This window comes from Nelumbo lutea, chromosome 8, assembly GCF_056320005.1.
Source record: "Nelumbo lutea isolate HS-2025 chromosome 8, American lotus-T2T, whole genome shotgun sequence".
NCBI classification, from domain to species: domain Eukaryota; kingdom Viridiplantae; phylum Streptophyta; class Magnoliopsida; order Proteales; family Nelumbonaceae; genus Nelumbo; species Nelumbo lutea.
This window is the reverse complement of record NC_142691.1, coordinates 56,483,176-56,496,743: the sequence shown is the minus strand read 5'-3', so window position 1 is coordinate 56,496,743 and position 13,568 is coordinate 56,483,176. Positions and strand designations below refer to the sequence as shown.

General features: G+C 37.9%; 1 protein-coding gene across 3 annotated transcripts in view; it reads right to left on the bottom strand.

The window, feature by feature from the left end:
* The window catches only part of LOC148844319 (cycloartenol synthase 2-like), a 70,126-nt gene extending 56,978 nt beyond the window's left edge, over window positions 1-13,148 (bottom strand). The window contains exons 1-2 of one of the 3 annotated variants that reach the window (XM_088957815.1): window positions 12,703-13,148; window positions 11,741-11,951 (exon numbers count right to left, since the gene is read on the bottom strand). In XM_088957815.1, the coding sequence (XP_088813941.1) occupies window positions 11,741-11,938 (198 nt within the window). In that variant the 5' untranslated portion in view covers window positions 11,939-11,951; window positions 12,703-13,148. Of the gene's footprint in view, window positions 1-11,740; window positions 11,952-12,231; window positions 12,566-12,702 lie in introns of those variants that run through there. The other 2 variants (XM_088957814.1, XM_088957816.1) reach the window with 2 other exon arrangements.
* Between the last annotated feature and the right edge of the window lie 420 nt (window positions 13,149-13,568).

Sequence of the window (13,568 nt, the reverse complement as noted above, 5' to 3'; positions counted from 1 at the left end):
CCCAGTTCTTGGATTTTTTGGTGAGATCTAGTCATCATACAGGCGATCTACTTTTTGGCATCAAAATTAGGAAGAACCAGAGTACGGGGAAGAGTCCTAGAAAAGCTAGACTCTTGAGCTGATCTTGGGCGCTTAGGTATTGTTGGATTTCTCTTGTTTTTCTGTAGGGGGAGGTTAGGTTTATGGAGTTTTCTGGGCCTCCTAGAGTGGCCAATTCACTTTTCTCTCTGGTGGGAGACAATGGGAGCAGAGGGATTCTCTCTAAATAGGGTTTTCTTCTTCTAGAAGGGTTTGTTCCTATGTGTGTGAATCGAATTGCTCTTGGAGGCTCTCAACCTTTTTTCTTATTGTTGAACTGTTTGAAGTATGATGGAGAGTTGGAGTACCGAGTTGAAGTCCACCGGTACCATGGGACCGGGTGTTGGAGGTAGTAGTGATATTTTTTTGTCTAGAATCATTACTACAGTGAAGCTTGATGGTACAAATTATTTAGAATGGGCACAATCAATCAAGATGGCTATTGGTGCCCGTGGAAAATTAGGGTACATCACTGGGGAGGAGAAGAAACCTGATACAAATTCCTCTCAATGGGTACAGGAGAATTACATGGTGATGTCCTGCCTGTGTAATTCTATGTTACCTCACATTGGCAAAAATTTTCTATGGGCTAATACTGCAAAGGAGATTTGAGATGAAGTGACTGAAAACCCTTTGGTAGGAGATAAATCACTTAGAAACTATGGTGTGGGAAAGTGTAAATGATGCAACAACCTATCAAAAACTGGTAGAGAAAAATAGGGTTTTTGAGTTCTTGGCAAGGTTAAACCCTGAATTCAACATTGCTAGGCAGCATATCCTTTCTAGAGAGAGTGTGACACTCTCTCAAGCCTATGCCTTTGTTTTTTGAAAGGAGAGCAAGAGGAATGTCATGCTGAGACAGCCTGGGATTGACCAATCTGCTATGGTTAGTACAACCAAACATAAGACAACTGGAAATAGGGGGAGTAGTGAGACTAGGAGGGAGGATAAGAAGGACTTAGTGTGTGATTATTGTAAGAAACCTACGCATAACAGAGACACTTGTTGGAAGCTCCATCCACATCTTATACCTACTCAGATCAAGAACAAGAAGGGAAATGCAAATGTGACCACTACGGGAGACTCTTCGGCCCCCCTTTCCCAAACTGATTGGGAGTCCGTTGCAGTAGCAGCAGTTAGAACAGAACTCGGAAGGTTTGGACAGCTTATGAGTAAGAAAGATCCAACTAGTTCTAGCCCTTCAAATGGACAACAAAGTGCAGGAATCAACTACACCACCTCTTTTTCTCATACAAGTAGTTCATATGCAACTGCAAATTTTGCATTCACTTCAGGTAAGGAGGGACCTCCCTAGATTATGGACTCAGGAGCATCTAAGCACATGACTAATATACCTACCCTTTTTAGTTCTTATCAGTTGTGCTCTGGTAGAGACAAAGTCTCTACAACAGATGGTTGACATATTCCCAATGCTAGGAAGGGGACAGTTAGAGTGGCCAATGACATTACTTTATCTTTTGTCTTACATGTCCCTAAACTTCTTACAACCATCTTTTTGTTAGTTCTTTGACAAAAAATTTAAATTGTTCAGTGACCTTCCTGGTAATTGTGTTTTGCAAAATCTGGAGTCAAAAAAGATGATTGTGAGTGATCGTGAGGTGAATTGAGTCTACCTTTTGGATGAGATCCCTAGACATCAGGCCCACCATGTTAGTAGCAGCAATAGTAGTGGATCAGAGTCAATGAGTCAGATTATGCTCTATCATAATCAGTTGGGTCATCTTTCTTTTAGTTCATTAAAATTCCTTTTTCCAAAATTGTTTGAGTTTGTCCTATTATCTACCTTAGAGTGTGAGAGTTGTCAGTTGGGAAAGCATTGTAGACATCCTTTTAAACCAAGTAATAAAAGAAGTGCTTTTGCTTTTGATGTTATTCACACTGATGTACGGGGACCATATCATATTCCTTCCATGGGTGGCTACCGTTATTTCCTCTTGTTTGTGGATGATTATACACGGTATTCTTGGACATATTTGATGAGATCCCGTGATGAGGTTCCTAACTTAGTACGACAGTTCCACCAGATGATTCTCACACAATTTGGAATAAGAACTAAGGCCTTCAGATCAGATAATGCCAAAGAGTATTTTGAGAAAAATTTGACCACATATTTTTTGGAACATGGTATAATTCATCAAAGTAATTGTGCATATACACCGCAACAGAATGGAGTAGCAGAGAGAAAAAATAGACACATTGTGGAGGTGGCAAGAAGTCTTACAGTGTGTGATTCAGTTCCTATTCATTTCTGGGGAGATGCATTTCTTATAGTCGTACACTTGATTAACCGTATTCCTTCACGTACTTTGGGGTTTAAGATACCATCCAGTTTTCTTTTTCTAGATGGGGAGATGTTTCACATACCTCTAAGGGTTTTTGGGTGTGTTTCCTTTGTTCACATTCTTAGCCCCCATCACAAGAAATTGGATCCTAAGGCCAAGAAATGTGTTTTCCTTGGGTATGCTCAAAACCAAAAAGGGTATTGTTGTTCTGACCCTATGTCAAAGAGTATATTTGTCACTATGGATATTACTTTTTTTGAGTCTACCTTCTTTTTCTCGAGTGGTTCTCCTCAAGGGGAGAGTCTTGGGGAGGAGAACTCACAGTCTATTCCTCTTCCTGTTTCCTTTATGCCCCCAGTTTTACCATCAGCACCTCTATCAGTTTCATTACTTGAGCCACTACGGGTAGCCTCACAATACTATCAACACCGTCAGACGATGGTTGACTCCACACATGCTCAACCAGTAGAACCCACACCACTCTCCATCTGTCCTTCTAAGGCTCCAGATTCAGCAAATATAGTTCCAAGTATTCCCCTTGAGCCTAAGCCTGTTATTTTTTCTGATGATAATGTTCTTGTACATAACACTATTGTTGCAGTTAATCCCATTAACCCTGATCTTCCCATTGCACTTCGCAAAGGGAAGAGAAAGTGTATAGCCCATTGCATTTCACACCATCTCTCCTACAGTGCCTTATCACCCTCCTACCGAGCTTTCCTTTCTTCCCTGGATTTTGTGTTGATGCCCAGTAATGTTACTGAAACTCCAAACCTGAGTGGAAAACAGCCATGAAAGAAGAGATGGAAGCCTTAGTTAAAAACCAAACTTGGGAAATAGTTGATCTTCCTCCAAACAAGGAGAAAGTCGGATGTAGATGGGTGTTCACTGTGAAGTACAGGGTCGATGGTAGGATAGAGAGGTACAAGGCAACATTGGTTGCAAAAGGGTATACTCAGACCTATGGCATTAATTATCTGGAAACCTTTGCACCGGTTGCTAAAATGAGTTCAATCCATATCCTCGTGTCTCTAGCAGCCACCTATTCTTGGCCCCTATTTCAACTTGATGTTAAAAATGCATTCCTCAATGGTGATTTGCAAGAGGTATATATGGACATTCTAGCAGGTTTTTATGAAAATGTTGGTTAAGGAAATATTTGTAAACTGAGAAAATTGTATGGCCTGAAACAATCACCTAGGGCTTGGTTTGACAGGTTCAAAGGGGCACTTACCCATTTTGGGTACACGCAAACCCAATCTAATCACACCCTCTTTGTGAAGAGGAGAGATGCACTTGTGTCAATCCTGATTGTGTATGCAGATGATATAGTGGTCACAGAAAATGATCTGAAGGAGATTGATGCTCTCAAAAAAATCATTGCAGCAAGAATTTGAGATCAAAGATCTTGGTGAGGTCAAATATTTCTTGGGGATTGAGGTTGCAAAATCCAAGCATGGGATCTTCATTTCTCAGAGAAAATATGTACTAAACCTATTGCGGGAGACTGGGAAGTTGGGAACCAAACCAGCCGACACTCCTATTGATCCAAATCGTAGAATTAATGTTGTGGATGGTGAGTTGGTAAATGATGTGGGGAGATATCAAAGAATGATGAGCCGACTGTTATATTTGTGTGTGACATGACCATATATTTCTTATGTCGTCAGTGTTGTAAGTCAATACATGCATGCACCTCGAGTTCAGCACTGGGAAGCTATTGAGATAATACTTGCATACCTGAAGAAACAACCCAGCAGTAGTATCCTTTTCTCAGATCATGAAATCTGAAGTTGGAATCTTGTACAGATGTAGACTGGGTAGGTTGCTTAGGTGACAAGCGTTCTACATCAAGAGTATGTACCTTCGTAGGTGGAAACTTGACCTCATAGAAGAGTAAAAAACAGGCAGTTGTGGCTAGGTTAAGTGCAGAGGCTGAATATAGATCAATGGCTCATGGTGTCTTAGAACTACTTTCGGTTAGATCCCTATTGAGCGAGATTAGGGTAAAAGCAGAGGAACCTATGATGCTATACTATGACAATCAAGTTGCAACCAATATTGCCCACAATCCAATTCAGCATGACAGCACAAAACACATTGAATTTGATAGGCACTTCATAAGAGAAAGGGTAACAACTGGAGAATGTGTGACATTTACTCCCGATTTGAGGGGGAGTGTTGAAGATTTAGTCAGTTTCGTGTTGTTTTAGGAGTAGTTGTTTTATGTTAATTGTTAGATAGGAAGTGGGGACCATAGCAGTTATGTTGGGTCCATTATTTATTATTTATTTAAGTCTTTTATATGCTTTTTAGCGTTTGCCGCCCTATAAGGGCATATTAGTCATTGTATTCTTCTTATATTTCTAATATAAATATTAAGTGAAGGGGACGGCAAGATATAGCTCTCTTTTCTTTCTCAAGTTCTCTTCTTCTTTTCTTCTCTCTTTCTTCTCTTCTTCAAGAAAATATTTTTTACTTTCATAATTTTTTTAATTCAGCAGATTTCTACTATTCTCCTTCGGTCCACTTCTCACCCCCTTCCCTTAGAATTGACTTTTTACATTTCTCCCTACTTTTCTCAAATTATTCGAAAGCTCTTATAGTGAAGGCCTCACCACCCAAGAAAAATAATCCTAAAGTCTTACCAACCCCCACATCCTTATCTGTAAGCATCTTTACATCCAAACCTCCTTCATGCTTTGCTTCCAAAAACTTGCCAACCTCTAGTTCCTTGTCCACAATAAAATTAAAACCCATACTACCTAAACTCCACTTCTCAATTCCTTGAACCAAACCACCATCTCTCCCCAAAACCTCATTCCTTTCCTCCTTTTCCTTATCCCCAAAAACCAAACTCCTTTCCCCCTCATCTTCAAATTGATTCTTTGCACACGCTTCCTTGTTGCTATTTCCATGCGAGGCCAGCACCTCCTCAACCTCACCCCTCTGACATGAATTCTTCAACTTTCTCCCCTTTCTCTTTTTTTTTTTTTTTGATAAATCTTTCTCCCATTTCTCTTATATAATCTTTTATTTTTATCACTTAGACCTACCCCAACTAGGCCTTCAATAATCTCAAACCTTGGACACATGAACAATTTGAAATTTGTTTGACACTCTATTTTTAGATCCTTTTCAGTGTCATAGTGAGCAACTTTGTCAGGCTTCTTCCTCCTCTGGCCCAAATCAATCCCAAGATTTCTAACAAAAACTTTGGATACCAATAGTTCATTCCTTTCAAAAGCATTTACTTCTAAGTTTTTCACCCCTCAATCTCATTGGTTGAAACACACTCTCCCTCCTCCACATCTTCATATTCAACAACAAACACCACTCCCTCTTTGTCCTCCTCAGCCACCGTAATGCCACTTTTGATAGATAGACCAACGTTTGATACCTCAACTTCCCCTTTTTCACCTTTTTCACCTGTCTTTCCCTCCCTGAGTAGAAACCCGCTTCTCGAACACCCTATCTTCTTCCCCTATCACCATGCCATCCCCTCTATTCACTTGTTTGAGAGTTGCCTCTTTTCCCTTACCCCCTCCCCCTCCGAATGCGCAGGAGAGAGAGAAAAATCTCTACAAAATCAATGACTGAGGTGGGACCACTTAACTTATTCAGCTCGTTCCAATCTTCACCATTTGCAACCTCCAATGCTTCGATCCTCACACCTGACTCAAACTCTTGGTCGTGTCGAGGCTCCTGCTTGTCTTCACATAAATCAAAATGGTCTTCAACCCCTTCCGAGATTTTCTCGACCTGAGCATCTGAATTAGGCTTCTTGTCTTCACATAATACAACAAAATATTCAGCAGTAACAATCAATAAAAAATATTTAAGGGTATAGCAATAAACACAAAAAGTCATTCAGCCCTTATGAATCTTCCACCATCATCTCAGCCCTTATGAATCTTCCACTCTCATTGGTTCCAAATACAAAGCAACAAGGTGTCTTTCAGCCATCCTACCACCAACTTAGGACTTGTGTTGCTTTGGCTGCTACCATCAAAATTCAGTTTCATGAATCCTTTGGAGGGAGGCGTCCATACCAAGGTTGGTCTTTCCTTTCTAGCAGAACTCCTTGCCACTGCATACCAATTCCCCCAAAGATCATCAAAGGAGAAGAGTGATAATGAATCAAAAGTTCTGATCCAATGTATTACCCTAGTAACCAGACACTCTTTTATCATGTCCTTGCTTCTCTCTTTTTCTGGGAAGATTCATGCATTTCTTTCCTCCCAAGCAATAATCAAAGCAGCTCTTATATACCTCCACATTATTCTTCCCCTTTTCTTGGGCCAACTGAACACAAACAGGTCAAACAAAAGGCTTACCTCAGTTGGCAAAATCCACCTGCACCCAAATAAAGAGAAACACCAATTCCAAATGTCAGCAATAAAAGGATAGGAAAGTATTCCTTAAATTTTAATGGAAGTTACCGTTTCCCATAAAAAAAAAGGATAGGAAAGTAGGCGGTGAGAACAACTCTCACCATTAGACCGGCAGAGGATGCACCAATTTGGGGATAAGCACATCTCCTTTTCAATTCCCAATGTCATGATTTAAGTTCAACTGCTCAAACTTAAACTCACCTACCAAAACCCTCTTTGTTAGCTTCATTAGTTTCCTATCCTTTCGTAGAACTTCATAAAGTCCATAATTTGAACTGCAAATGTATTGCTAAGATGTGATATGCCCTATATAATAGCATCCCTCACTCTGAATAATCCATTTTTTATCAGCAGAAATATTTTATTTATTATTAAGTTTGAACCACAACAAATTAGTACAACTTGGCGATGGGAGTGTCGTTCCCATCTTTGAATCCCAAATTAGAACAATTTTCAATCCCAAGTTACATAGCCACCCAAAATAGTTGTTGCCTTAAGGCCCCTTGTTTGGCAAGGGAATCAGCTAGTCCATTTGCACTCCTTCTGACCCAACTGAATTCAGCCTCTATATCCTTTGCAATCTGTTCCACTTCGCTAACCACATATTTGAAAGTCCAAGGGGTACATCTATTGTAACTTGCCCATGAAATGACTACTTTTGAATCTCCTTCCACCTCAATTTGCCTAATCCCAACTGTTTAGCTAGCTTGAGACCTTGTAGCAGTGCCAGCAATCAGGCCTCAAGGAATTTCCAGTGCCATTGGCCCTGGAAATAAAGCCAAGATTCTCCTTTCAGAGTTTCTGATTACTCCTATACCAGACAAACCTGGGTTTCCAAGGGAGCTCCCATCAAAGTTCAGTTTGATTTTGTTGCCTTCTAGAGGTTTCCAATCCACACTTACCTTTTACCCAATGAGCAACCTTCACCTTTATGTTGTCTATCACTTCCTCTAGTGTCCTGCTTTTCTCAAAGAAGATCCTATTATTCCTTTCTTCCCAAACCACCCAACAAATTGCTGCCTCCGTAGCTCTCCACATTATTTCCCCTCTTTTCTTTGGTTGTTTCAAGAAGTCAAGGATGAATAGGCCCACCACATCTTGAGGGGGAACCCACCTGCAGCCAAAGAGAACACAAGAAAAAAAAAACACCCAAATTTGATGCACAAAGGTACAGGAGAATAATGAATCAGATAGGGCCTCACCACTTTCCTTACAAAGGGAGCACATGTGAAGAGAAAGGCAAGCATAAGGCCTTCTTTGCAACATATCACAAGTATTTACCTTACCGATGAAGATTTCCCAGTAGAGGGCTTAAATTTTTGAAGGGATAGGCTTACTCCATATTTCTTTCATAGGGAAGTCTCCTACTAGGAGGTTAGCCAAGGCAAGTACTCTGAAAAAAGAGGAACAAGTGAAGAGACCATCCGAAGAGCCTAACCAAACTCAAATCCTCGAGCGGCAGGTCTAGAAAAAACTTGCCCTAACAAGTCCAGCAAATGGATTAAGGACTCACATTCATTTTCCCTTAAGCTTCTTCTAAAACCCAAGTTCCTTTTTTTTTATAATCAGCAAAGGTAACTTTTATTAATCGTAATGTGAAAATTGAGCTTACAAATTTATGGGTAGTTTACCCACACCCATATGGTAAACAGATACAACTAAAAATGCAATCCCCCAAAATCAGCCTTAAAGTCAGGGATGGCAATTTCACAGGAATTTTTGGGTATCTGACCCATCCTGACCCTAATAGGACCCATTTATCAAAACCCTATAGGGTTTGGGACGGGTTTGGGTTTTGATTTTAGGGCATCCAATACCCAATACCCGGGATGCATAAATATGAACCTATTATATTATATATCATGCACAAATTATAAATTTTGAGTACTAAGATAATTATTCTATTATTAATATTTTATTTGTATAAATTTCTTGGGATTAAAATCATCATTTGATGTAAATTTGGATTTGATAGATTGTTTATTTCATTTAGTTACAAGATGCTAATTTTAAATATTATTTCTTTTAATTTTTAGTTGGAATTGTTAATCATATACATGTATTGATTGTTTTGATGAACACAAAAGTTAATAAAATCTATTTTATTTCATTAAATAACAGAAAAGGTGAGATGGCTTAGTGGCTTAAAGTAGTATTAGGAGATTTGGTGCTATCATTAATTGATCTGAGTTCAAGTCACACTATAAGCATTAAGAAATTTTTTTTAGTAGAAAACGTTTAGTCAAGGGGTTTAATGGGTGGGATGGGTCGGGACGGGTTTAATGGGTTTGGGAAATTGAGAGGAAAAGTTAGACGGGTTTGGAATCAGGGACACAGGTGGGTTTGGGAATGGGTAGGGCAATTTGCACGAGTACCCTACCCATTGCCATTCCTACTTAAAGTTTAGCCCAAAATAAGTGCTGCCTGTTTGCCGGTGTGCCCCCCGTTTAGCTAATGTATCTACCATGCCATTTGCAGTTCTTCTCATCCATTTAAATGTAACACTCAGTTCCCTTGTTATCATTTAAATTTCTCTAATCCTTTTCCTGTATACCCAAGGGGTTCGGCAATGAAATTTTGTCCAGGAAATCACCACCTGAAAGTCTGCTTCCACTTCTAACCTTTGGAAGCCAAGTTGTTTTGCAAGCTTCAACTCTTGAAGCAAAACCATTAGTTCTGCTGTCAGTGAATCCCCTTGCTCTACAGCACCTAAATAGAGTGCTAGTACCTCACTTCCTGTACCTCAGAATACACCCCCTAACCCAAGTTCCAATTTACACCGTTTGATAAGGTGTTCCCAAAAAAGACACAGTTTCACACTTAAAGTTTAAAAGAGCAAAGAGTTCAGGAATTGGTCTTTAAGTGGGGCTTCCCCTAACCATAGATTTTCCCACAAATGTACTTTATTACCCCATCCCACATCAAACCAGATGGGATTAAGGAAACTAGGGTAGACTTCATGTATTGCACTCTGAATAGTCCATTTCCCAACTTAAAACCTCTTTTAACATTCTGTAATTGAAATGAACAATTGCTTTTTTTATCAATAACTGAAATTTTTCATTAAATTTATAAAAGAAGATTACAAGGAATGCAGAAATGAATGGATATAAAGCAGCTTATCTCCAATAACAAGATTTTACAACTGAGCCCAAAACATTTAAGTCCTCTCCAATCCATGTTTTGCCATAGAATCAGCCATGCTGTTGGCCATCCTTTGCACCCATTGAATTTTAATATCCGCTGATCCCCTCCCCTGGTTATCCATTTAAACTTTTTGAACTCATTGGTGTATATCCACAAATGATTCCCTTTGTTTAAAAGCTACTTGATCACTAGTGTTTTGAATCTCCTTCAATAATCAATTTATGCACATTCAGCTCCTTTGCTCTAGTTACACCTTCCAAAACTGACAACACTTCAGCCTTTGAGGAATCTCCAATAGAAATCAGACCTTAAAACAGAACCAGCACATGCCCTATTTCATTCTGGAGTGCACCTCCTACACCTGAAGGTCCAAGGCTCCCTCTACTGCTGCCATCAAAGTTGACTTTTATGTACCCAACCTCCTAAATGAAAATTTTCTTTTAGACTCTTGTCTGAAAAAATAAAGCTGTATCAGAGGAAAGCACAGCTGTATTGGAGGCTTTAAGCATAGGATAGAAAGTACTGTTCTTATACGATGTATTTGGTGCTATGCACATGGTTTTCCTTATTTGAGTTTGTCATATGAAGGTATGTCTTTAACTTTTAATTTCTCATTCATCATAAACAGAACTGTACTTCTACGATGTATTTGCTGCTATGCACTTGATTTCCCTTATTTGAGTGTGTCATATGAAAAAGGTGTACCTTTAACTTTTATTTTCACATTCACCATAAATAAAGCTTCTTTAATAATGTTACTCATAAAAAAAGACCACATCAAGTTCAAGTGATGTCTTCAACTTTGAACTCTCCAAACTTCTTTTTCTTTGATAAATAAAAGGGATGTCTTCAATAAAGCTTCTTTTTCCTTTTTATATAAAATTAAAAAAAAAAGAAATTTGTGCATTTGTTCTACATTTGCACTACCATATTCCTAGGTAGTGCAAATAATATAATGTAAATATTCACTTGTGATAAAATACTCTAGACCTGGCAAACAAGAGAATGCAGCTTGAAATCTTAGAGCAGCCACTTTGTGAAAAAAAAAAATGCCAAAGGTTAGGACCATATCCAGTCTACCCCTACCAAGACCCCAAATAGTTGGGACCAACATTGGTAATGGTTTTTTACAATACTATACTTGCCATCATCATCACCCAAGTCTTATCCCAACTATACTTTACTTACCAATAGATAGATAGATATCATTCATTAGAATGGATAGTAAATAGCTAGGATAATCCTCAATTGAGTACATAAGGTGTTCCAAGACAAAGATCTTAAGACATCCTACAAAATTGCATTACTAACTTGCACTTTCAAGATGTTTTAATTAATTTATATATTTAACTTCAGAAAAGAAACAATAAACTGCAAAAAAAATGGATGCCCAAAATATTAATTGATATGAATTAAATTACAATCACTTGTTACATTTTGAGTATGGGGTTTCTAAATTTATACTCCTTGAATGAGTTAGAGCAAAATCAAGTAAACTTGGAGTATGAGAGGCTTGGGTTTTGGGTGGTAGAAGGTCTAGTTGGCAAGTTAAACGAAATATGAACTCTAGAGCATGTCTAATTCTCTTTTTGGAAATTCTATGACCATTGACACAAGCTGAGATTACAAACAACGGTCAACAACAAACAAACAATACAATTTCCTATTCACACATCTAGTTAATTAATAGAAAATTATAGAAGGGCGGATAGCCAGGATTAAAGAAAACACGTCTCCAATGCCTTAGCGTCACGAGGTTTCTTCCTAAAACCCAAAAAATAAATAAATAAATAAAAGCAGCTCTCTTCTTTCTTTCACCTGAATCCTCATGAGAAGGTCTGAACTATGCTTCTTCTCGAACCGACGCTTCTGGAAACCTTCTCGAGCCTTCTCAACCTCCATAATCTCCTCCGGCGTTCCAAGCTTGGGGTCGAACTCCCATACTTGTCTTCCGACGTGATTGTTTGTTGTCCGAAGCCACGAGTTTCCTCCTTCGGCGATTTTAAGCCTCCACATTATGATCAAATAACTGAAAAATCCAGTAAACAGAAATGCAGTTGCTTTTAACTAAAATCTCTTACTAAAATCAATCTCAAAATGTAAGTCCAACAACCGAAAAGGAAAAATCTTCTGAAATTCCTCGAAATCAATGAAAGCATGGACTGCATTATGGTAAATATTGTAAGAAACAGAGAAACCTGTTCAAATTTCCTGCTTTTTTTTTGCTAACAAAAAAAAAAAAAGAAAAAACAGTTCGAGATTTTCTCCAAAATCTGCAATTGAATGAAAAACTACGCGATCAATTTTACCTTCGTGATGATGAGATTTTTTTCTTCTTTCTTCTTTCTTCCTGCGTGAACTCACTCAGAGTTACAGCAGCTTCTCCGACTTCATATGTGAAGCATGTGGCAACAATGGATTTTAATAATCAAATAATAAACTATTTGTTATTTACTAAAACATTCCTATAAATTTACGTTTTGCTAAAACTTACCCTAAAGTTTACTTTATACTAAAACTCTCCTAATAGTTGCAATCGATTTACTTAATCGACCTTCTCTCAACAATCTTGTTTATTGACGTTTGAAAATGACAACTTGAACACTTCTACCGAGTTAAAAAAAATTAGGGCAAATTTCATTTTACTACCACTTTGGGGCTAACGTCAAGTTAGTATTTAAATTTTAAACGTAATTAAATTTTCTAAAAGTGATCGTTCAGTTATCTGTTGAAAATGTTAAAATTACTTTTCAAAACATTTTTTGTTCATTATCTTCTACCTTAAGACTGAATCGGTTGAGGTTTTTGAGCTTCAAACTGCATCGTCTTCCATTAGACAATTGGAAGCCATGAAAATGGAGCTTGAATCTTCTCTCATCACGGTCCTCTGCTTCATCTCCCTTACCTTTCTTCTCTCTTGTCTCACCCCAAGCCTGCAATAAAACCCGCAGCGACCAATTAATCAGGTACCCATTTGGCAGCAACCCTGCGTATGGCGTGTCAGCATGTCGACACCCAGCCAGCTAACGATGTTCTCAAGCTCATACCTCGTGATTTTCCCGTCCCCTTCTCTATCAATGAACTTAAACGCTTCGATGAGATGGAAGTGGAAAACCACCTGTAAATCGGACCAGTCGCTAAATATCTCATGGGAGTGAGAATGGAGGACGCTTTTGCATGTTTTATTCTAAAAGTTAAACTAAATTTTAAAAACTAAACATGTAACAGAAAAATTGAATGGGTTTTATGGACATGATAGATCATTCAAATATTTATTATTAAAATTTAAATCATAGAAAAAAAATTAGAGAAATAAAGAAACATTATAAACTAAAAATAACAAATAAAAAAATTAAAATTTTCACATGATATTTCAATATATTGATGTCTTAGCTCTACAACATACTCAACCTATAGCGTTAGATCACATAAAATTCAAGAAATTATCTATATATTATATATTATTCAGAAAATTAAAAAATTTAAAAAATTTAACTATTTAAAAAAAAATCAATTGAACTATGGACATGGTAGATCATCCATAGATATACAATATAATCAATTTTTAGAGGTAGATCACAAGAAAAACCTAAAATTTTTATTTCTTTTAGATTTTTAATATTCTGGAATTTTTTCAAATATTCAC